Consider the following 22,440-nt stretch of genomic DNA (forward strand, 5'->3'; position numbering starts at 1 on the left):
CCAGCTGGGTGCAGGGGGTGAGGATTCCCCAGGACCACCTCCTATAGGGAAAGCTCTAACAGAGAGGGAGGATGCCTGGCAGGTATGGCTCAGTGGTTGGCTGAGTGTCGACCCAGGAACCTGGAGATCTCGGTGTTCGATTCGAGGACAGGGCACATGCCCAGGCTGCAGGCTCGATCCCCAGGAGGGATATGCAGGAGGCAGCCGGTGGATGTTTCTCTCTCATCGATGTTTTTCTCTCTCTCTATTCCTCTCCCTCTAAAAATCAATAAAAACGTATTTAAATCCCCACTTCCCAAGGCAACCCCCACCTGACTGTCCTCTTCAGCTGGGACGAGAGAACAGCTACTGGGAAAGGGTACCTTGGTGTGGGGCCAGATAGAGTATCCCAGAAAGACAGGGAATGCACAGCCTCTACCACATCCCCGTGCTGTAGTGCACTGCCCCTCCTCCAAGGAAATGACATCATACCCATCTGACAGATAAGGAACACTGAGGCCTAGAGCCATTCATAAAGCTGGTGGGAGAACACCTGGAATCAGGATGGGCTAGCAATCTCCTCATCTATATTGCTTCTGCCTTATATGGGCTAAAGTGCCCACAGCCTCTTGCCAATTCATGACTATGGAGAAGGAGAGCACAGGGAACTCAAGTTACAGAGGCCAAAATCCCCACCACCAGTGTAGGGCAAAACACCCGTGTGCAAGGACAAATAGTCCCTCAGTTAGTGCCTCCAAGCTCAAGTCCTACCCCCCAGAGGTTGGCACAGTCATCGAGAAGGTCAGGGCCCACATCCTTTGTGTCCACAACATGGCCCTCCTTTCCTCCTGCCTGGCCAAGCCCCCAAGAGAGACAGTGGAACTGCAACAGCCCCGCATGCCCCTTCCTGCAAGAACAGGTTCAAAAGTATTTCAGAACCTTGGAACCCCACACCCTTTCACCCTCACTCAGAGGCCAAAGGTCACTGAGGAAGCTCCAACCCCAAGGGGAAGGGGAGAGTTAAGTATCCAATGAACTGTCCTTTCCCAAACCAACATGGCCCTAGGGCTCTGCACCCCTCTTCCATCCCATGCCCCCCATTCCTGCCATTTCAGAAAAGAAAGAGGGAGTATGTGGACTTGGAGCCAGCTTTGGGAAGTGGCCCGGATGAGGAAGGGGACAAAATCACAAAGCCCCCCTCCTCCAGCCTGAAGAGGGGTGCAGAGGAGACACATTTTGCCTCGGGATCTAAGGAAGCTAAAAAGAGGACCAGGTCCTTCCGCAAGTTGCTGGAAACACCCAGTCCTCCTCTCCACCCCCACCCCCTCCAAAAGCCTAATGGCAACCAGATGAACAAGTCCAGCATGGGTGGGGGGGACGCAATCGTCAGGGCCCCAGGGGACAGTGAATTTCCAGAAGGCCACCCTCCCCTCCCCCCAAACACCTCCCCCTCTTTTCTTGCCTTCCCCTGAATTCAGCCAACCGCACCCTCCATTGGGGAAACCTGCTTTGAAAAGTTAGCTCTTTGTTCTACAAGCCGGTCTCAAGCTCTGAGCACAATTTCAGGGGATCTCCGCGGAGCACCCGCCACCCACCCTACTCCAGCACCCGACCCCGCCCCGCTCGTGCGGAGCAGCCCAGCGCCGCGAGTCGGCCTCTCATTTGAGGTGGGGGCTGGGAAGCGACCATTAGCCCGCGGTCTAGGAGCCGCCGAGCCGCCAAGGGGACTACAGATCGTCCAGAACAGGGGGTCTCGCAGTGGGGCTCACGTCCTTGTCCGCAGCCCAGTTCACCAGATGCCACACTCGCCCGCCGGAGCCCCCAAACCCAGTCTCCAGGCCAGGAAGCCCAGCCATTCGCGGTCACAGCGGACAGTTGCGCGGGCTCCCCCCAGCCTCTGCCCCGCCCCCCGCACCGCCGCCCCCTCCCCCAGAGCCCCGAGCTTCCGCCTACTTGGCGTTCCGGGCGGCCGGGAGAGGGAGCGGCCGTCTCTCTCACTCTCCCGGGCCTAGGGGGCGGGACTGCACCCCTAACCTTCCCCCAGCCCCCACCCCGTGGCCTGGCTTCCCTACCCCTCTTCCTTCTCCCAACCCCGGGGCACAGAGCCCACTCTTCAATACTGGCTGCCCGGCACGCGTGGACTCCTTGCCTCGCCTCGGATCTCCGGGTTTCCAGACTGGGGTCTGTCCCCCAACACCCCATGACACCGCCCTCCCTCCTCCTCCCGGGATCGCGGGGCCGAGGCGGCGTGGACCCGGCCCCTCTCGCTTCCCCCGATCCGGAGCACTGGTCGGGAACGGCAAACACGCGTCTCCCGGTCCCGGGCTCACCTTATCCAGGCAGTTCACCTTCTCCGTGGGGTACACGATCTTGCCGCACCGAGCGCAGTTGGGATTCATGGCTCCGGGAAAGGCTGGGGCGGGGACCCCCGGGCTCGCGCGCGCACTCTCTGCCCGGAGCGAGCTGGCGGGAGGCGGCCGCGGATGCAACTACACCGGCGGCGGCGGCGGCGGCGGCTGGAGCAAGGGAACTGGCCTCCGCCTCCGCCCTCCTTCCCCTAATAAACACAGCGGGGAGGAGGGGCTGCACCGGGGCGGGGACGCGCCGCGGGCGCGGGCGGGGGCGCGCGCGGCCAGGCGCGCTCCCCGGGAGCCGGGGTGCTGCGCGGAGGCGGGTTCCGGCCCGGGGTGTGGGGCGCGGGGTGCGTGCCTAGGTGAGTCCCGAGGGCTCCTGGTGCCCTGGTGCTCCCAAGCTGGAGGCGCCCTGGAGAGACGCCGGCGATGCCCGGAGCCCTTCCCGCGCTGCAGGCGCCTCGGGGCCGGTGTGGCGAGACATCTGGGGCAGCCGGGAGGCGGGCAAACCTCTCGCCTCCCGTCCAGGGTGGGGTTGGAACACTCCTGAAGGCCCGAACTGATTCACCGCGTTCGGGGCCTTTCCTTTGTACCCGTCGCTACCTGGCATGAACCCACGGACGGAATGGGAGCCCCTTGCCCCGCACCTACATTAGCCTCCCTGCCCCCTCACGTCTGCTCCCACTTTTGCGGGGCGGAACCTGTCCCTCCCGCCGGTTCTCAGCGCCTCGCAGCCCGGGCTAGTTCTCCCCTCTCCGCACAGCCTTCCCGGAGTTCCCTGATTCGGGCACCTTCCGCTTTCCGCTTGGCCTCCTTTTCTCCTTTATTCCGTTCTCCCACCCTCGGTGCATCCAAAGAACCATCTCCAGGAGCCAGAACGGCGCGGGGGTATAGCTCAGTGGTAGAGCATTTGACTGCAGATCAAGAGGTCCCTGGTTCAAATCCGGGTGCCCCCTTGGTGGCTTTTCTTCCCTGTGACTAATATAGCACCGTCTTTCTTGACTTTTTTATTTTAACATTGAGTCCTGGATTAAAAGAAAACAGAAACGATTTTTTCAAAAATGCATTTCTCGTTTTCCAACCTCAGCGGAGAGCTTTCGGTTTTGCTTTGCACCTAGCAGGAGGAGGAAGGGTGGACCTGTGGGCAAATCTGGCGTGATTACTGGCGCCGGAGGTGTCGGGATTTCCGCGGCCACGGGTTCCGCGGACAAAATGACTACCCCCAGTTGGCGTTCCGTTTCGGATGGGGATGTGGGTGGGTCAAGGGGAAGAAACCCACAGCCTTTCTCCAAACTTCAACTTTTTTTTTTAATTACTGGTGACATGAAGGTGCTATTGCTCATAACACAGGTAGAGAGTCACAGCTCTTTTGAGAAGGTTAAAAGCCCCATGCACTTCCATAAGCTCATTTTAATTTACAAAAATAAAGTTACCTCCTAAAACAAACTGACATAAACTAATGCAGTGGTTCTCAAACTTGAGTGTGCATCAGAATTACCTGGAGGGCTTGTTAAAACACCCCCAGTTTCTCATTCCATAGGCCTGGAGTGGGCTCCCGAGAGAATTTGCATTTCTGACAAGTTTCCAGAAGATGCTGAGGCTGCTGGTCAAGGGACCACACTTTGAGAACCACTAAACCAGTAATTCAAGGCCATGGAGTTCCATAGCCTAAAGGTAGGGGCAGATATTTGTTGGTTGCATCACTGACAGTATGGTTGCTAAGCCAGAGGAAAACAGTAAATGGGAAGGGAGTAAGGGCAGCCCTTTCGACTAGGCTTTGCCCCAAAAAAGGAAAAAATAAAGGAGAAAGGAAAAGGCATGCTGCTGGGGTCAGAGGGCACCTGCGATATTTTAAACTCGGAATTTGGTTGTGTCATCCCTCCGGGGCCCTGGGGAATACAACAGTGCATTTTCCCCATGGCTCCCATTACTGTTTGGTGCGTCTGAGGCTGGACATGGGCAAAGCTGTCCTCCTGGTGCAAAACCTAGACCCTCCTGGACACCAGGCCTCAAACTTACCCCAGGCCTAAGGCTTTTCTTTGAGCTAATATGGAGGAGAAAGCTGTCCACTTTTCACCTTTTATCTGTGTATCTCCCCCCCCCCCCACACACACACACACACACAGAGGGGAAGGGAGAGGGGGAAAGAGAAACATCAATGAGAGAATCATCCATCAGCTGCCTTCTGCACGCTCCCCACTGGGGATGGAGCCCGAGACCCAAGCATATTCTCTGACCGGGAATCGAACCTTGGTTCATAGGTCGATGCTCAACCACTGAGCCACGCCGGCTGGGCTATCTGTATATGTCTTGTTAAACTTTGCAGTTATGTAAACCTATTGAACTTTGGATTCATTCTCCTAGTCTTCCCTGTCAGAGTATAAACTAGGCAAAATAACACTGCCCTGGCCACCTCCAGTCTCAAAGAGGGTAAGGAGGTAAGAGTTGGTTGCTTCCTTCCCACCTTTTTTTTTTTTTTTTCTTTCCACCTATTGAGAGTAAGCTTCTTCCTGCTGCGTGGGGGACAGCTTGGAAGTGCCTGTGTTAGTGAGATTGCATTCGTGTTACTATGGGTTACGCTTGAGTGAGGAGAGAAAAACATCAAGGTCATGTGAGGGGGCACCCGGATTTGAACCGGGGACCTCTTGATCTGCAGTCAAATGCTCTACCACTGAGCTATACCCCCAGGACGTGTTTTGTTTGTCCTCCCTGTCCACTTGTGGTGACTCAATATAATTAGGTTCCACCCACACCAGAGTGCTGGCAAGCTTTGTGTTCTAAAGCCCCGCCTTCTTTTGTTGGTAAGTGTTTGACACATTCTTCTTATGCCAATCCTAATTTTTTGTACTGGAATGTTTACTTGTTCAACATTAGGTACTTCTTCCTAAATTATATCAAATTCACGTATGATGGGGAACAAAATTAAAAGACCACCTGAAAATATGGCCCTTTGAAAACATTAACTTAGGTACCAAACCACCTTTCCTAGGTACGGAACATGCTTTCGAAAGAAAGCCACAAAGGTCCTGACGCTTCGCTGACAGACTAGAAATAAATGCACAAGTGAATAAACAAGAAAATGCACAGTAGTGATAAGGGAAATATTAAAACTTAATTTTTAATCCTACCTGAGGATATTTTTTTCCATTGATTTTTTAAAGAGGGAGAGGGAGTGGAAGGAAGGGATAGGGGGAGAGGGAGGGAGAGACAAGGATTGGTTGCCTCCCACTGGCACCCCTAGTCTAGGACAGGGGTCCAACCTGCAACACTTTGGTGCGTGGGCCGACTTTTTTTTTTTTTTTTTTTTGCGTGGGCCGACTTCTAACCACTGATCCAAACCAGCCAGTGCTAAGATAACTTTTTATTTATTTTTAAAATGTATTTTTATTGGTTTCAGAGAGGAAGGGAGAGGGAGAGATGGAAACATCAATGATGAGAGAGAATCATAGATCGTCTGCCTTCTGCACGCCCCCTACTGGGGATCAAGCCACAGTGCGAGCATATGTCCTTGACCAGAATGGAAACTGGGTCCTCTTCAATCTGCAGGCTCGCACTCTATCCACTGAGCCAAACCAGCTGGGGCTAAAATAAAATTTTAAAAATTACGAGTCTGCATTAGGAAGCTGTGAGGGGTGCTATTTCAGGTTGGAGAATCATGGAAGGCCTTTGTGTGCAGGTGAATTTGGAGTTCAGACCTGAATGAGGGCATATTCCAGGCAAAGAAAATGGCTACTACAAAGGCCTTAGGCCTAGAGGGGCTGGAGGAAGGTGGACAAGCAGAGGTCGATTCAAGAGAGCTGGAGAAGGCCTTGTATGATTAGAAAAAGAATCAAGCTTTTTTTCCCATTTCTTTATTTTTTTTAAGATTTTAATATTGATTTTTAGAGAGAGTAAAAGGGAGAGAAAGAAGCATCCATGTGAGAGCAAAACATGGGTCAGCTGCCTCCTACATGCCCCCCTACCAGGGATGCAGCCCAAAACCTGGGCATGTACCCTGACCAGAAATCAAACAGTGACCCTCCTGGTTCATAGGCATGATAACCAACCACTGAGCCATGCCAACCGGGCGCCAGTTGACTTCTTTTTGGTAACTTAAACCTGGCAGGTGGGAGTATCTGCACCTTGGGACATCAGGGCCCCCAAGACTGGTTCTTAGCCATTGACCACTATACCACTGCTTCTCACTGGTTCTCATTTTCTCTAAAAAGGAAGTCAGCTCTTTAGCTAAGAGAGTGAGGAGGAGAGATAAGGTGTGGAAGATTTGAGACAGGAGAAAGTATGTGAATTAGTCATTTTGGAGACTGGGAAAGGGAACCTAATCAGCCGTTGGAGTACTAGACAGAGAGCCTGGAGCAAGAGGTCCTCAAACTTTTTAAACAGGGGGCCAGTTCACTGTCCCTCAGACATTCCACACATGCGCACTGTGGGCCCGGGACCAGTCGGCTGCTAAGCAGGACAGGCAGCGGCGGCAAAAACACCCAGCGGGCCGGATAAATGTTTTCGGCGGGCCGCATGTGGCCCGCGGGCCGGAGTTTGAGGACCCCTGGCCTGGAGGGACACAAACTTGTAAGCTTTCTTCCAACAACATTCAGCTGCTTTGGGTGCGGGCTGGGTGTAATCAGATAGCTGAGTTTAATTCGGATTGTGGTTTGGCCGGCAAGCACAACCCAAGGCTGACTAGTATAGTGAACGAGGCACTGTGCCAACTTCTGCAGGGAATACGGAAAAGAATGCAACATGGCCCTACCGTCAAGGAACTTACAGTCTAGTTGGAGAAACAATACATATCCAGCAAGGGGAGAAAGATGACTGGCCATCAACGCTAATACAGAGAGCAGCAGAACTGCAAGACAGGTAGTTGATAGTGAGAAAAATGAAGTATAGACTTCCTTTAAAATCGGTGGTGAGAAAGAAGAAATGGACAGGCAATCACAGCTAAAGGGAGAGTTTGTTTTTGTTTTTTAGGAAGGATTTTTATTTTTTAATTTAAGGGAAGCCCGTTGAAAGTTGAAGGCGCCAAGGAAGCAGAGGAAGTGACTGGAGAGAATAGAAACAATAGGGGCACCTCTGGCACCAGAGCAGAGAGGGTCTTGAGAAAGACAAGGGAAGCACTTCCGCTTGGGCACAGCGTACTGGGCTGCACAGGATGGAAATGAATCTTCAAGAATTCCCAGATGCCAGAGGTAGAGAAGGCCGTAGTTAATGTAGGAGAGGAATCCCACCACACGCCCCCCACCCCCACCCCCAGCACCTTCAAGCACAGGTCAAAGTGGACTTCGCTCTTTTCCCCTAGCACTTGAGTCCTGCTTGCCTCTGTGATCTTTTCTTAGTTCTTTAGTATCTTTCTGGGAAAACCAAAGCAGTTGATCATAAATGCCAGACTACTGTTAATCAGCTGAGACACGTCTAGTCAGTAAGCACTACAATTAAGCTGTAAATCTCACCCTTCCCAGCAGAGGGGGTATAGCTCAGGGGTAGAGCATTTGACTGCAGATCAAGAGGTCCCTGGTTCAAATCCAGGTGCCCCCTCACTGTGTCACTTTTAAGCCTTACCAACCATTAAGATGGTAAAAAATAAAGGTAACATTAACCAATTCTTACAGATTTCACAGTCAGTATCAGGGTCAATTTGCAAACAACAGGAGTACTGTACAATGTGATATCTACAACTTTAGGGCAATGGTTCTTATACATGGAGCTTTATTTAAAGAGGCTACGAGACATTTGATATCACAACAGATGAAATGTAAAAATATGAAGATCCAGCTGTCTTTCCTTAAGCCAGATATTAGAGGGATTTCCAAAAGCATGTAGTGCGAAGCCATTCTTTTTTTTTTAATCTTTAATTTCTTTATTGGTTAAGGTATTACAAATGTGTCCTCATCCCCCCATTAACAACCCCCCCGCCCCCCGAAGCCATTCTTCTCATTAAATTTTATTGTTTGGGAAATTGTAGTTATATTCCAGGCTTATTATTTTAAATGAATTAACAAATAATTAAACATTCACAATTTTAATTTCTAAACTGGTAACTGTCAATAGATAGAACCTATATAAAACAAAAATTTGGGGGTGGGGGGAATCTTCAATAATTTGAGAATGTAAAATAGTCTTCAGATGAAAATATCTGAGAAGCACTGCTCTCAGTAAAGAGGTGGCTCAGGGCGGAGAATGTTGGGGTTGTGAGATGACCCAGGAAAAGATAACATTTGAACAGAGTTATAAAGAATAAATAGTGGTTAAACCAAGAGTCCATAAATCCAAGCAGTTTGGTATTGTCAAAGTGTGAAGTGTAAGAGGGAAGGTGACAAGAGATGAGGCCAGGAAGAAGAGAAGTAATTTCAGGAAAGTCTCTCGCGCTGTGCTAAGGAGCTTGGACTGTGTAAGCACTAGAAGGCCAACACAGGGTTTTAAGCAATGAGAGATTATGGTCAGGCCATTTAGATGCTGTTGCAATGGCCTCTAAAAGGCAGACGTTTGGATAGAAAAACTTAGGAAGTAGAGTTAAGTCAGTAGACCTTGCTGATTAGGTCCGTGAACTTGGGAGAAGAGAATGCATTGTGCCCCTGTTTTCCGGTTTAGACACTGGTGGTAGCGCCAGCCCAGAAAACTAATACGGGCAGGCAGAAGAGCATGTTTTCTGAGAAAATTGTGGTTTCTGTTTTGGACAGTTTGGGTTTCAAGTGCCCGTAGGGTGAAGGTGTCCCAATCATCAGTTCATATGCAGATGTTCCTCAACTTACAATGGGATTACCTCCTGATAAACCCATCATAAGCTGAAAATATTGTAAGTCAAAAATGCATTTAATACTACAATTGGTGAGTATGGTTGTTTACCCTCATGGTCACATGGCTTACTGGAAGCTATGGCTTGCTGCCACTGCCCAGCATCCCTAGAGCCTCATACTGCATATCGCTAGCCCAGGAAAAGATCAACATTCAAAATTCAAACTACGATTTCTGCTGAATATGTATCACTTTTTGCACCATTGTAAAGTAAAAACAAACAAACTTAAGTTGAACCATTGTAAATCTGGGACAATCCTTATTGGCCACAGCTAAGCAGAAATGTCTGGGCTGGAGATATAGACTGGAAAGTGATCAGCATATAGACAGTAATTGAAGCTATTGGGTGGGTATTATCACCCAGAGAAATACAATGAGAGGGGACCATGAGTCAGGAGGAGAGAGCAGTATAGCGTAGTGACTTAGTGCCTGTGCTTTGGAACCAACCAGATTGGGTGGCATTTCAGCTCTGCCTTTCATGATCTGTGTGATCTTGTACTCATGGCTTGACGTAGAGCTCATTTTTCTCCTCTGTAAAATGAGAATGCTACCTTCATAACAGGGCTGTTGGGAGGATCCAGGAAGGCACATTCCTATAAAAGGCTAAACTCAATGACAGGCACTTATTAACACTCCACAAATAGTATGTTTCTATTATTAGTATCATGGAAACCATGAGTGAAGAGTGTTAAAAAGATGGGAATATTCTCAGTGTGAAATGCTGTGGGTCAAGTAAGGTAAAGACAGAGGAGTGTCCTTGGGTTTTGAAAACAAGTAGGTCATGGTGACTTTTCTAGTACAATTTCAGTGTATATATAATCTCTAGTATAACTTTAGTCATACAGTGAGTATAAAAACTAGATTACAGGTCTTTAAGTAATGTGCTAATGCAGGAAGTGAAGAAGTAGAGACAGAGAGAGAGAGACAAACATCATCTGGCGCCTGCATACGCACCACTGGGGATCAAGCCTGCAACCTGGGCATGTGCCCTGCCGGATCAGGAATTGAACCAGTGATTTCTTGGTGTCTGAGTAGATGCTCAACCACTGACCACACCAGTGGCCACCTTGGAAACATTTTGACTCTTCTTTTTCTTCCACACCCCACAAACACATCCAGAATCTGACAGCATCACATTACCTCTACTGCTACCACTTGAGCCCAAACCACTATCCTCTCTCTCCTGGGTTACTGCCAGAGCTTCCTAACAGATCTCTTTACTTGTATCTTTGTGTCCTCTCCCACAGTCTAGTCTCAACTAGAGAGATCCTTCTGACATAGTAGTCAGATCCTGTTTAAACAGGGAAATGGTTCCTCTTCTCAATCCATGTGGTATACAAAGCCCGACATGATAGGATTCCATTACGTCTTAGCTTCTGACCTTGTGTCCTACTCTTTTTCCCTTCACTTACTCTGCCCAGACACACCCGGTTTCCCTGCCGTTCCTATAGTTCAGGCACACTCCTGCCTTAGGGCTTTTTATTAGCTGATGACTCTAGACCAGCTGTGGGCAAACTACGGCCCGTTTCAAATGAATAAAACTAAAAAAATTTAAAAAAAGACTGTACCCTTTTATGTAATGATGTTTACTTTGAATTTATATTAGTTCACACAAACACTCCATCCATGCTTTTGTTCCGGCCCTCCGGTCCAGTTTAAGAACCCATTGTGGCCCTCGAGTCAAAAAGTTTGCCCACCCCTGGTCTAGACCAGTAGTCGCCAACCAGTGGTCCGAGGACCATTGGTGGTCCGTGAGGTCCGAAAGGTTGGCGACCGCTGCTCTGGACTGCTCCTCCCTGGACATTGGTATTACTAACTCACTTATCTTAAAGTCTTTGCTCTAAATGTCAACTCCTTCCATGAAGCCCACACTAACCATTCTATTTTATTTTATTTTATTTTTTTATTATTATTTTTTTAAAAATATATTTTATTGATTTTTTACAGAGAGGAAGGGAGAGAGACAGAGAGTTAGAAACATCGATGAGAGAGAAACATCCATCAGCCGCCTCCTGCACATCTCCTACTGGGGAGGTGCCCACAACCCAGGTACATGCCCCCGACCGGAATCGAACCTGGGACCCCTCAGTCCGCAGGCCGACGCTCTATCCACTGAGCCAAGCCGGTTTCGGCTAACCATTCTATTTTAAATTGCAAGCTACCCCTCCTCCCACTTCCTGATGTCGCTTACCTTGTTCTGCTTTTCTCTTTTTCATACTACTTAACATCATCTAACTACATATTGCAATTATTATATCTACTAGAGGCCGGTGCACAAAATTCATGCATGGGTAGGGTCCCTAGGCCTGGAGGGTGATCTGGCTGCCCGCTGTGGCCTTCCTTCGTTCTGTGCCGCCCCCTGGTGGTCAATACACATCATAGTGAGCAATCAAACTTCCGTCTCCCCGTGGAACTCCCAAGAGGACACTTTGCATATTAGCCTTTTATATATAGAGATTTCTATATATAGATAGATTGTTCAGTGTCTAATATCCATCTTCACCACCACCCAGCAGTGAGCTCCGTAAGGGCAAGAATGTTGATCTGTTTTGTCCTCTGATGTAGTCTAGTGTATGCCCAGGACAGTATCTGGCATAAAGTGGGCACTCAATATTTAAAGGAATGTAGTATTGACAGAAAGAAACCAGGAGAATGGAGGAGGCTGAAGCTGTGAAAGGGGTAATTAATAAAGCAAGATGGGCATGGGGCCAGGCACACCTATAGTTGTAATGATCTGTGGTGCTAGAATGGCACTTCTCAATTATATCACAGCCTAATGAACCCATTCAGCGTTTTCCCCTAGCCCTCCCACACCCTGATCTTTGGGGGCCCCTGCACAGCACAGATGTTTTAACCATTTCAGAACGTAGTATCCAGCCAGGTCCCTGGCACTAAGTGCTCAAAAACAGGTGGTTGGGTAAATTAACAAACCAACGTTTCCGTGTTCTCAACTACTTCCGAACTCGTGGAGGGGAGACTCTAGGTTTCATTCGCTTCCGCAGCCCTCAACCCCGTAACCGCCCACTTCCAGGGTTTATTACGTCATACACGTCGCGCTGGGGGAAGGGGCGGGCTGAGCAAACTCCGGACCACGTGACGATCGTGGGCGGGGCGCAAAGGCTCATATCCCAGCATCCTTTGTGAGCACTTCCTTTCCATCCCTTTCCGGCGTCCAAGATGTCGAAGAGAGGTGAGGTTTTGGCCCTGGGTGATCCCTCTCCATCTGCTGCGTGGTGGCTGCTGGCCTCGCCGGGAGCGGCGGCCATGGGCAGCTGGGGCGCTTTGCTCTCGTCCGAGCCGGAGAGGGTGAGGAGGGGCCCCGCGAGAGTACTGGCTGGGCCCCCGAAAGTGGCGGTCGGGGGGCCCGGAGAGTTGAGCTGCGGGATTCGGACATGATGCCGGACCGCACCCCGCGTGCTCGCTGCGCGCCCAGCGCTGCGGGAATGGGGTTGAATCCCGGTTGACTTAGGCCCGAGAGGGGGGGACTTGCGCGCTCCCCCGCTTTGCAGGGAGAACGCCGTGGTGCAAAAGTCGGAGCGAGACTTGAGTCGTACAGGCCCCTTAATCTGAACGTAAAGGTGGTTGTAGGGAGGAGTTGGCTATTTGCCCCGAGGACTGGTTGGCACATGGGAAGGGAGCGAGTCCGTGCATATGCGCATGAATTGAAAGCCTGAGAATGAAGGGGACTCCGAGCCATGGCCGGACGGCGAGCGCTCTGCTGTTTCACCCACAGGACGCGGCGGGTCCTCCGGGGCGAAGTTCCGGATTTCCCTGGGTCTTCCGGTAGGAGCCGTGATCAACTGTGCTGACAACACCGGTGAGACCTGCGGCTGCGCCTGCGCACCTGCCCCTTTTAAAAGCACTCGTTGGGCCTCTTGCTGATGACCCACTGAGCCGTCAAGAAAGGGCAAAGAAAAGACACCGCTTTTGGGTGAAGCGGCAGCGTGTTGTGTTGCTTTGCTTCAATCGGTGGTGTGACAAGGTGTCCGCCTTGGGGTGGGGGTGAGTGTGGCGGGCGGGGGAGGCTTTGGAAGGGTTGGGGGAAACGTTACCACGGCCGAGCTGCCTAATAGACCCTCAGAAAAACATCACTTCTGCTTACACTCCTTTCTAGGAGCCAAAAATCTGTATATAATCTCCGTGAAGGGGATCAAGGGACGACTGAACAGACTTCCTGCCGCCGGTGTGGGTGACATGGTGATGGCCACAGTCAAAAAAGGCAAACCGGAGCTCAGAAAGAAGGGTGAGTGAGAGCCCTCATTGCTTGTTGGACAGCCGGAGACTTCTCCCTTGACCGAGTAATTTTACCGTTCTCCAGGCCTCTTAAAGCTTGATTTCCTTAGAGAGGCAATGTGAGGTCAATATTCTAAGTTCTTCATTGACTTCCCATGTACACTAGGGGCTCCATCCCCCAAATATTTACTCTGCCATTTCCCCCAGCAAGTTCAGCTGGTAATTATAGGCCACCTCGCCTACCTACACACATGGAAACAAAAGCCCCTAAGTGTGTGACATGTGGTTGTCTCTTAAGGTCTTGAGTTCATTGCTGACTCCCTGGGCTACAGGTGGGTATGGAGGTACTGAGTAAATACTTGTTTTTGATGCTGGTTTGGAGTTCACCCAGGTGAGATCACAGCCTTAGGACCTGGCCTGTCCTCAGGCAGGTTCCCTTTTCTGGAACTGCTGATTTCAAAGGGGATGGTGGTACTTCCTCAAGTGGGCACAGTCAGGCAAGGTGCTGAGCGTGTAGAGCAAGGGTCCTCAAACTTTTTAAACAGGGGGCCAGTTCACTGTCCCTCAGACCGTTGGAGGGCCGAACTATAGTTTAAAAAAACTATGAACAAATTCCTATGCACACTGCACATATCTTAATTTGAAGTAAAAAAACAAAACGGGAACAAATACAATATTTGTATTTGCATGTGGCCCGCGGGCCGTAGTTTGAAGACCCCTGTTGTATAGAGCATTGGGCCTGTTCCCTAGCACTTTGTAGGTAGGAGTATCACATGGTATTTCTCATTCTTTAAGACAGGTTCTTTTTTTAGATGAGATGTAACGTTTGTGGTTGCTTCTGAATTTCTTCTGATAGAAACTAAAACAGGGAGCTGCCTTTCCCAGAAGTTTTCCTGTGAGGTATATGAATTAATCAATGTGTGGATTGGGGTGGACAGGCTTCCCTTTTAGAACACTTGCTGGGTCTGATGTGTGGCCTGGGGGGCTGTCAGGGAAGGGCAGAGCAATTGGCCATGGCTGTGGGTGAGATGGCAGCAGGATGTGCTGTGGGTCTCACTCAGTATTGGGACAGACCAGAGAACAGAACACTGCATGGTTCCAAAAATAGTTGTGCGTTTTCCACTCTGTTAATGTCCTCTTTGGTCCTTATTTCTGCTAATCAAATATGTCTCACCTTAGACTTAGCATGTAATGCAGAAGTGTGGAAAGGGGCAAGACTGGAAGTCCAGGATCCTAGGTTAGATCTGTAGGTTCACCTGTGATAATGTAAATGGGTTATAAGTAGATCAGGGTCCAACAGGTGGTACTCAGTAAATACTATTTGCCTGTCGCTCTGTGTATTCTTGTTAAGGACAAGAGGCTGTCTATGTCCATAGAACTTGACTCAAGGATTGTCAGGTTCCCTGACCGTGTGTGGTGTGTATGTGTGTGTGTGTGTCTTTATTGATTTCAGAGAGGAAGGGAGAGATACAAACATCAATGACGAGTGATAATCATTGATCGGTTGCCTCCTGCATGCTGCCTACTGGGGATCCAGCATACAACCTGGGCCCTTGACTGGAATCGAACCTGAGACTTTTCCGCCTGCTGGCTGCCGCTCTATCCGTTGAACCAAACTGGCTAGGGCACCTTACTATGTTTAAATAACTGGAATATCTTGAGAGTTACAGGAATGCCAATGCAAATCGAATCCAGCATGCAAAAACAGATTCTGATAAAATACCAAAAATGCATGGTACTTTTGCTGACAAAGAAGAAAAAAGCCCAAACTGAAACAGATAGCAGTGACTGCAAAGAAAAGGCCTGGTCAGGGAAAACCAAATTCAGCTAATACCCAAGGAAATGCAACATCAAGCTCTCACTCGGGTCCCTGATTACCCTCCAAACTATATTTTATTCCTTAATAATTTAGCCAAAGAGACTAATGAGATGTTATCTATGCTGTTTAATTGGTTACTTGGTTTCAAGGAAGTATGTTTGGTGCCTGAGAGGCATGGCATTGCATTTGTTGAATTTGGAAACGACAGGCTGGTGCTTCCAAGGATGCTTTACAAGGATTTCATTAAGATCATGCTGTCCTGCCATGAAGAGCGCCTGTGCTGAGAAAAAACATTTGGAATAGTTGTCTTTAAAGGATTTGGTGTAATATACCATGTGGTCAGGCCATTTAATAGTTGGGTGGGTAGTGATAATGAACTTTTTGTGCAGGTTTTTAAAAAAAATTACCTAGACTATGTCTAGCCTTGAGGAACTATGAAATATGAAGGCCTCATTTTTGTACAATAAACATACGAGTTTGTATTTGGAAAACCTAAGGTATGGAACGTACTTAATTCCAACAAATTCTTGGATGCAGTAATTTTTAGATCAAGGTATGTACTGGTTGGAATATTGCCTAATGAATTAACAGTTTGGCCTCTCCACGTGTTCAGTCTGGAGTGTGGGGGGCGGACAGGCTATTCCCTCTTCTATGATACTAGGATCTTGACAGTATCCACCCATTGGGTGAAATGGGAAAAAGTATAGGAAGTGTTTAGCAAGCTTCCTCATACATCTGTCCAAGTGGGGAATGTTGGGGAACTAGACGATGTGTAAACTGCTTTCTTATGGTGGCATTGAGACCTGACCTGAGAGATTAATGGCTGCTGTCCTTTTTCCTCCTCAGTACATCCAGCGGTGGTAATTCGACAACGAAAGTCATACCGGAGAAAAGATGGCGTGTTTCTTTATTTTGAGGATAATGCAGGGGTTATAGTAAACAATAAAGGGGAAATGAAAGGTAAGAAAGGACCCACATTGTTCCTTAGATCTTTGAGATTGGGTGATTTCATTCTTGGGTCTAGGAGCACAGGCAAAGGAGGGACCCTCTGATCTTACCTGACACCTTTCTTCTTTTATGCAGGTTCTGCCATCACAGGACCAGTTGCAAAAGAGTGTGCAGACTTGTGGCCCAGGATTGCATCCAATGCTGGCAGCATTGCATGATTCTCTGGTGTATTTGTAAAGGAAAAACCCATTAAAAATTGATGACATGAAATGCTTGCCTTCTCTTCCTTTCTACATGGCACTCTTCTTGACACCATGTAACTCTCCCCTCTTTTGTAAAACAAACTACTCCGCAAACTTTCCATGGATGTATGTTAAAAAAAAAAAAAAAAAAAGATAGTCTTTGCACTGTGGTGAGTGTACAGAACTTTTGCAACATCCCAATTTCTGCTATTAAAAAACACACTAGATATTTGGGTTTGGAGTCCATAAATAAGTGGCAGGTACTGCTTGATGATAGGATACCCCAGAAAACTACTGTGCAGTGAGAAAGATATTCAAGACTAGAGGCCTGATGCCTGAAATTCGAGCAAGAATAAGCTTTCCTTCCCCTGGCTGCCAGCACCGGCTTCCCTCTGGGACCAGTGGGGAAGTTGGCTTTGTCCTTCCGGATGTCTCATCTAATTAGCATATTATGCTTCGATTATTATAGATAGGTAGAGTGACTGCTCAGATCCTAGACATGCTTATGGAGCCCAAGGGGTGATGTCAGTAGGAACCATGTACACACTTGTATGCACACTTGCATTGACAGGTTTTCTTGGAGATTTGCATGTAAACCAGGATATTTGTAAAGCCTAACACATGGTAAATGCCATGCCTCTTGTAGATGATTCATATCTGCAGCAGTTTTTGCCATAACATCTTTTTTTAACATCATTATTGATATCAGAGAGGAAGGGAGAGAAACTGATCAGCTGCCTCCTGCACACCCTCTACTGGGGGTCAAGCCCACAACCCAGCATGTACCCTTGAGTGGAATCAAACCTGGGACCTTTCAGTCTGCAGGCTAATGCTCTATCCACTGAGCCACACCAGCTAGGGCTGCCATGTTTTGACAGGATGGCCATATATATGCCAACCTCTGTTTTGAGAATAAAAGGAGAGGATATAATTGTGTCAGCACAATAGGCATAAATCCTGGCAAGTTGTGCCTGAAGGTATTGACTTCTATTGTAGCTTTTCTTTCCAAACTGAATTAGGTGACATATTTAGGGTACGGAGAAAGAACACTTTGCTGGTTTGGATTAATAATGCAGCCTCATATATATCTAGTATATGAAAATACTCTGCCTTAAATGTTACCTTTAAGTTGGGTATAATGTAAGGCTGAAGCTTAGAGTACATGAAGACCCTGCCTAGCTCAGTCACTTGAGATGACTACCTTTCGTCCAAGATGAGGGATGGAATGTACCAGGACTAGAGAGCAGTGGTTTTCAACGGGAGGAATTTTTTTTAATGTGGCCAGGCCATATCCCAGACCAATTAAGCCAGACTGGAGGTAGCATCAGTACTTTTAAAAGCTGCCCAGATTCCCAAGGTGTAGCCAAGACTAAGAACCACTGCTCTGTTTAAACTGAGCCTTGGTTTCAGGAATATTGAAGTCTCTAAAATAGACTTTCTGCTACTGCATTCTCCAGCCTGGTGAACTTCAAATCTGTGACAAGCCACCAGGTCCTTTATTGAAAAGGAATCCTACTGCAGGCATGGCTCGGTGGTTGAGTGTGGACCTATGAACCAGGAGGTCACGGTTTGAATCCTGATCAGGGCACATGCCCAGATTGTGGGCTTGATCCCCAGTGTGGGTGTGCAGGAGGTAGCCGATCAATGATTTTCATCATTGATGCTTCCATCTCTCTCCCTCTCTGAAACAATAAAAATATATTTATTAAAAAATGTTAATAGTAAAATAATCCCTCCTTCAGCCCGTGAAAGGATGAATAGCACCTCAGAGCTGGTGTGAGCAGTCCGTATAGGGTGCTTTGATATATAAGCACCTATATGGATTTAAGGGGAAAATTTGGGAAGTAAGTACCTGAAGCCATAACTAAAGAAAATCATTGTTTAGGTTTTGCTGTATCCTATCATATACATTAAGTTAGCCAGAGGAAAAAGTATGGCAATATGTCAACCTGTTTTTTTTGCGGGGGGGGGGGGGGGAGCGCTGACAGGAAGAGAAATACTGATGGGAAGAATTGGGTGGGGAGGGAGGAAGTGCTTTAAGTGCACTTAACTAGAAGTCAGGAGACTGAATTCTGGTTCTGGGTCCACCAGTAAATGAATTTAGCTTCAACTTTCAATTCTGTAAGAGTTGGAAGTAGATGCTATTTGAACTCTTTCTGATCCATCTGGGCACATGATTTTCAACAGAACTGAGTTGGGAAAATGCGTATAAGGTGGGAACAGAACCTTGTTCTTAAAGGAAAGCGGGAAGCTGGGCCCGACCGCACTCACAAGGCACGCATTCAGTAATCCCTTTTCCCCTTCAGTCTCGGGCATGGCCGCCTCCGGCTCATCCCGCTGGGCCAAGCAAGCAACTTCCCCCGCAGCTCTAAGCGCCCACCCGGTTGGATGGGACAATAGGGTTTGTGTCGCAGGCGTCCTGTCCTGAGACCACGTAACAATGCGCGGGGGAGCCCTCTGCCTGGGCCCTCCCACTCCCACCAGAGGGGTCCTTGGAGGGCGGTGGTCGGGATGGTGCACTTGGGTGAGTATCCTCTGCGGTTGCAGAAGGGCTTTATCTTGGATGGGGTAGCCCTGAGCACCATGGCCCGCAACTATGAGCACTTGAAGCCCAAGGTCTGGTCTGCGATTCCGCCTTACAATGCGCAGCAGGACTACCACGCCCGTCGGTACTTCAAGAGCCGTGTGATTCCGCCCATTTTGCAGAAAACCGGTCAGGTATAGGAACTCCCCAAAGCACCCCACTGTTTGCCTGCAGGGGTTGTCCCTGGTGGCGGACTGATTTCCCACATCCTGGCAGCTCACTCCAGCGCCCGCCCACCAGGGAGGTTCCCCCCTCTTCCCCCCCCTGCACCCCCTCCTCCCGCCGCCAACACACACCTCAGTTTTCTTCATGCACACACGGACCTGGCCCAGGTGATGACAGGTATTGAGCGTGAGCTCCCTGGGCTCACAGAATCACCTTCTATCCCTGTACTTGAGAAGGATCTCATTTTGGGTTTCTGCAAGCCTAGGAAACCTGACTCAAAGTCCGCTTCTCCCAAACCGATTTCATTGTCCTTTTTGACGTCATGGACCCGCCCTTTGGGGTGACCTCACACTGCAAATTCTCTAAAAGCTCGAAATTCTGTGACCTCAGTGAACAAGACAAAGACCCACCAAGTGCCACACCCTCTGTTCGGTGACGTCATAGTTATAGTGGGGCTCACTCCAAGGAACCTTGAGCTGAAACCTCCCAACCCTCCTTGGATCTCCCTTCTCCCCAGGCCTTTCCCTGGTGGGCGGGGTGGGGGGGTGGGGGGGGTGGGGGGGGCGAAGGGGGGAAAGGGCGGGGTTTGCCCCTCCCCAGCAGACTATTTCCCTGGGGTCAAAGATTCTGAGGCTATTTGCTAATGGTTCATATATTTTTCTTGATTTTAGAGAGAGGACGGGAGAGGCATAGAGAGGTAGAAACATCGCTGAGAGAGAAACATTGATCGCCCTACTTGGGGTCGAGCCCGCAATTCCGACATATGCCCCGACCGGGAATTGAACTGTGACTTCCTGGTTGATGTGCCCACACCCAACTACTGAGCCACACTAATTGGGCTGGTTCCATTGTTTTCACCCCTTTTGCCTCCAATATTGGTGCCTATATGTCACAGTGGTATGAATACGACTTAATGGGGGTTATTCCATAACAAATCTAGGGTTTTTTTGGTTTTTTTTTGAATCCCAAGTGTTTGTGTGTGCACGTGCATGTTCAGTACAAGTATATACGGACACACATCTGCGCATGCCATGTTTGAGTGTGTACTTGCTGTTTACTCATATAGCTTTTATGACAGAAGGAGCTGTCATATGGGGAGGCCTTTGAAAAGAATATGGCTTACACACTTTTGAAATTTTCTGTTCCGTTTTGTAAGTAGCTTAATTGTCACAACCACCATTTGTGGTAGGTATTATTTTCATTTAAATGAAAAGGTTTTTTTTAAAAAAGATAAGGTTTATTGAACCTTTACTATGCCAGGCCCTTTATTTGAAACATCTCACTTAAATCTCACAGCAACCCTCCTTTTACTGATGAGGACACTGGGGTCCAGAAAAGCTGTGTCATCGGCCTCGGCCACGCAGCTTGTTAGTGGCGGAGCTGGGATTGGAAACTGTCTGGCAGCAGACACTGGGCCCCTAAGGGTCAAGCTGCACAGCCTCTCCCTGAGAGGCAATAGAGATCATAAGTATCTTTAATCTTTCTGGCCCTCTTACCCCTGGCTGTGACCTCTACCCCCTTCCCACAAGCCACAGGGGCCGCATTGTGCATGTCTCAGCACGGGGGCTGACAGTCCTTTTTTTCCCCTAACCGTCTTCTGTATTCTCTCCCTCACTCTCAGGATCATGGAGGTACAGGAAGGGACGGCTGGGTAGTGGATTATTTCCACATCTTCGGGGAAGAACAGAAATACATCAACAGGAGAAACTGGGCAGGGGCAGGCAAGTGGTCCCACCTAGGAAGAGTGGTGTGCATCCCACAGTTCAGAGAGAGAAAGTGGGTGTAGAGAGACCTGTTTGGGGAGAAGAGGGCCAAGGACTGCATCCTCCAGCTTTTCTTCTTAGATAAGAGCAGAAGCTGAAACAGTACTCCCCATAGGTAGTTACTGAGCACCTACTGCATGTCGGGTGCTTTTCCCCCTCACACTACCCCCATGTTACAACCTGGGAAACTAGGACTGAGGGAGTTAAAGTGATTTGCTCAGAAGAGCTGAGCAAGGATTGGGATTCTACTTTTCTAACTCTAAAGCCTTTATCCCTCTCATTGCTCCTGGGCAGGCTGTCTCCTGCTTATCTTACAGGCACAGTTGAGCAGCTACAGGAATGGGAGAGTTGACAGATACTTTTCTGACACTCCTCCCGCCCCAATCCCACCACCCTGTAGCCACACTCTATAGTCACGTGACCCTCTGTAACATTTGGCCACACTGAGCACATCAGTGTTCTCCAGATGGGTTAGGGGCAAGGATGGAATTTTCTCAGTTCTAGGAGCAAGGCAAGTTTGGCCAAGCCCAGAAATGTCTGACCCTCATGTACCATTCAGACTCCTCCTGCACGCTACTCATACTCCTCCTGGTATGAGGTTGGGTTTCTAGGTAGCCATCTGTTTCCTTGACTTCACCAACCCTTGGCTTTTCGGTAAAGAGGCTTGAGACATTTGAGGTTGGAGGGTTCCGCCAGACACGGGGAGCACAGCAGCTGTAGCTGGGTTGGTATTAGGAAATCCCAGTGGAAGTGGAGAAAGCAAGAGGGGGCTGCCTGCAGGCTCAGGCCTCTCTCTCCATCCGCCAGGGCATTCCTTCCAGCAGGTGATCGGCCATGACTACTACAATGCTGATCTGAAAACGATCAGGGGGTACAACGGTCTGTTTGGCTACCGCAGGAACACCCCAGCCCTCCGCCAGTGCCCATCTGTTTTCGGAGAGGTCACCCGACTCCCTCTCTCCTAACAGCAGCTCTTCCTTTCATACCCCTTGAACTGAGTTTCTATGACAGATGCTTAGATGAACTCCCAATACCATTTTACATAAACATTGTTTTAAATCTGTGCCTCCAAGTGTGCTGTTTCTTCCCCGAGTTTCAGGGGGAGGGGGACTAGTTTCTCTAGTCTCAGCTCTTCTCCCCAGTGGAGAGGAGGTGAGAGGAGAAAGTGCATCTCAGGCTTGTGCCTTTACACTCCATGCCAACCAGTGCCAGGCTTGCGAGGCCTCCCTCAGGCCTCCCTTGCCAGTGTGATACGGAGGAACCACACGACCCAGCCCTCAACAATTCTCCCCCAGACATCTGCAGGGCTAGGTCAGAGCTGGCTACCGTTTCCACCACGAATGGAGCAAGCAGGGTGGCCACACAAACTAAGGGAAAGGAAATGGGGAAGCTGGTACATTCCGAGGGTTTGGTGCAGGGCGGCCGATGGAATTTCGGTTTGATTGTTTCTACTTAACCTCCATAAAGTAGATCTGATTTAAGGCAGTCAGCGCTGTGTCCAGGTTTGAGGAGAATGCGTGTGTTTTTTTTAAAATCCTTATTTAATTTTTTTAAAGTATTACATATGTCT

General features: G+C 49.1%; 3 protein-coding genes and 4 non-coding genes across 9 annotated transcripts in view; 5 read left to right on the forward strand and 2 right to left on the reverse strand.

The window, feature by feature from the left end:
- The window catches only part of LASP1 (LIM and SH3 protein 1), a 39,593-nt gene extending 37,033 nt beyond the window's left edge, over nucleotides 1-2,560 (reverse strand). Inside the window, exon 1 of one of the 3 annotated variants that reach the window (XM_036339142.1) lies at nucleotides 2,310-2,547. Coding sequence is in view for 2 of the 3 variants with exons in the window: in XM_036339141.1 (XP_036195034.1) it covers nucleotides 2,310-2,378 (69 nt within the window). In the remaining variant the exon portion in view is untranslated. Of the gene's footprint in view, nucleotides 1-2,309 lie in introns of all 3 variants that reach the window. The other 2 variants (XM_036339141.1, XM_036339144.1) reach the window with 2 other exon arrangements.
- A 654-nt stretch (nucleotides 2,561-3,214) lies between these two features.
- On the forward strand, nucleotides 3,215-3,286 carry TRNAC-GCA. Its single transcript has one exon. It is a non-coding gene; the product is annotated as a tRNA-Cys (tRNA).
- Nucleotides 3,287-4,944: 1,658 nt separating this feature from the next.
- On the reverse strand, nucleotides 4,945-5,016 carry TRNAC-GCA. The gene has a single exon. It is a non-coding gene; the product is annotated as a tRNA-Cys (tRNA).
- A 2,771-nt stretch (nucleotides 5,017-7,787) lies between these two features.
- Nucleotides 7,788-7,859, forward strand: TRNAC-GCA. Its single transcript has one exon. It is a non-coding gene; the product is annotated as a tRNA-Cys (tRNA).
- A 4,330-nt stretch (nucleotides 7,860-12,189) lies between these two features.
- RPL23 (ribosomal protein L23) lies at nucleotides 12,190-16,386 on the forward strand. Its single transcript, XM_036341381.1, has 5 exons — nucleotides 12,190-12,306; nucleotides 12,850-12,933; nucleotides 13,231-13,359; nucleotides 16,015-16,128; nucleotides 16,252-16,386. The coding sequence occupies exons 1-5, from the start codon at nucleotides 12,294-12,296 to the stop codon at nucleotides 16,332-16,334; spliced, it is 423 nt and encodes a 140-aa protein (XP_036197274.1). The 5' UTR covers nucleotides 12,190-12,293; the 3' UTR covers nucleotides 16,335-16,386.
- Nucleotides 12,964-13,099, forward strand: LOC118672553. The gene has a single exon (XR_004973117.1). It is a non-coding gene; the product is annotated as a small nucleolar RNA SNORA21 (small nucleolar RNA).
- Nucleotides 16,387-18,869: 2,483 nt separating the features above from the next.
- On the forward strand, nucleotides 18,870-21,835 carry CUNH17orf98 (chromosome unknown C17orf98 homolog). The gene is made up of 3 exons (XM_036339534.1): nucleotides 18,870-19,076; nucleotides 20,729-20,828; nucleotides 21,678-21,835. The coding sequence occupies exons 1-3, from the start codon at nucleotides 18,870-18,872 to the stop codon at nucleotides 21,833-21,835; spliced, it is 465 nt and encodes a 154-aa protein (XP_036195427.1).
- The last annotated feature ends 605 nt before the right edge of the window (nucleotides 21,836-22,440 follow it).

The sequence above is a fragment of the Myotis myotis genome, unplaced genomic scaffold, assembly GCF_014108235.1.
Source record: "Myotis myotis isolate mMyoMyo1 unplaced genomic scaffold, mMyoMyo1.p scaffold_m19_p_17, whole genome shotgun sequence".
Lineage (NCBI taxonomy): Eukaryota > Metazoa > Chordata > Mammalia > Chiroptera > Vespertilionidae > Myotis > Myotis myotis.

Bases quoted from the DNA above. Each gene is read 5' to 3' on its own strand.
- RPL23 (XM_036341381.1), top strand. The intron at 13,360-16,014 runs GTGAGTGAGAGC...TTTCCTCCTCAG, and splicing joins ACCGGAGCTCAGAAAGAAGG to TACATCCAGCGGTGGTAATT. The intron at 16,129-16,251 runs GTAAGAAAGGAC...TCTTTTATGCAG, and splicing joins CAATAAAGGGGAAATGAAAG to GTTCTGCCATCACAGGACCA.
- CUNH17orf98 (XM_036339534.1), top strand. From the start codon at position 18,870: ATGGTGCACTTGGGTGAGTATCCTCTGCGGTTGCAGAAGGGCTTTATC. The intron at 19,077-20,728 runs GTATAGGAACTC...CCTCACTCTCAG, and splicing joins TTTTGCAGAAAACCGGTCAG to GATCATGGAGGTACAGGAAG. The intron at 20,829-21,677 runs GCAAGTGGTCCC...TCCATCCGCCAG, and splicing joins GAGAAACTGGGCAGGGGCAG to GGCATTCCTTCCAGCAGGTG.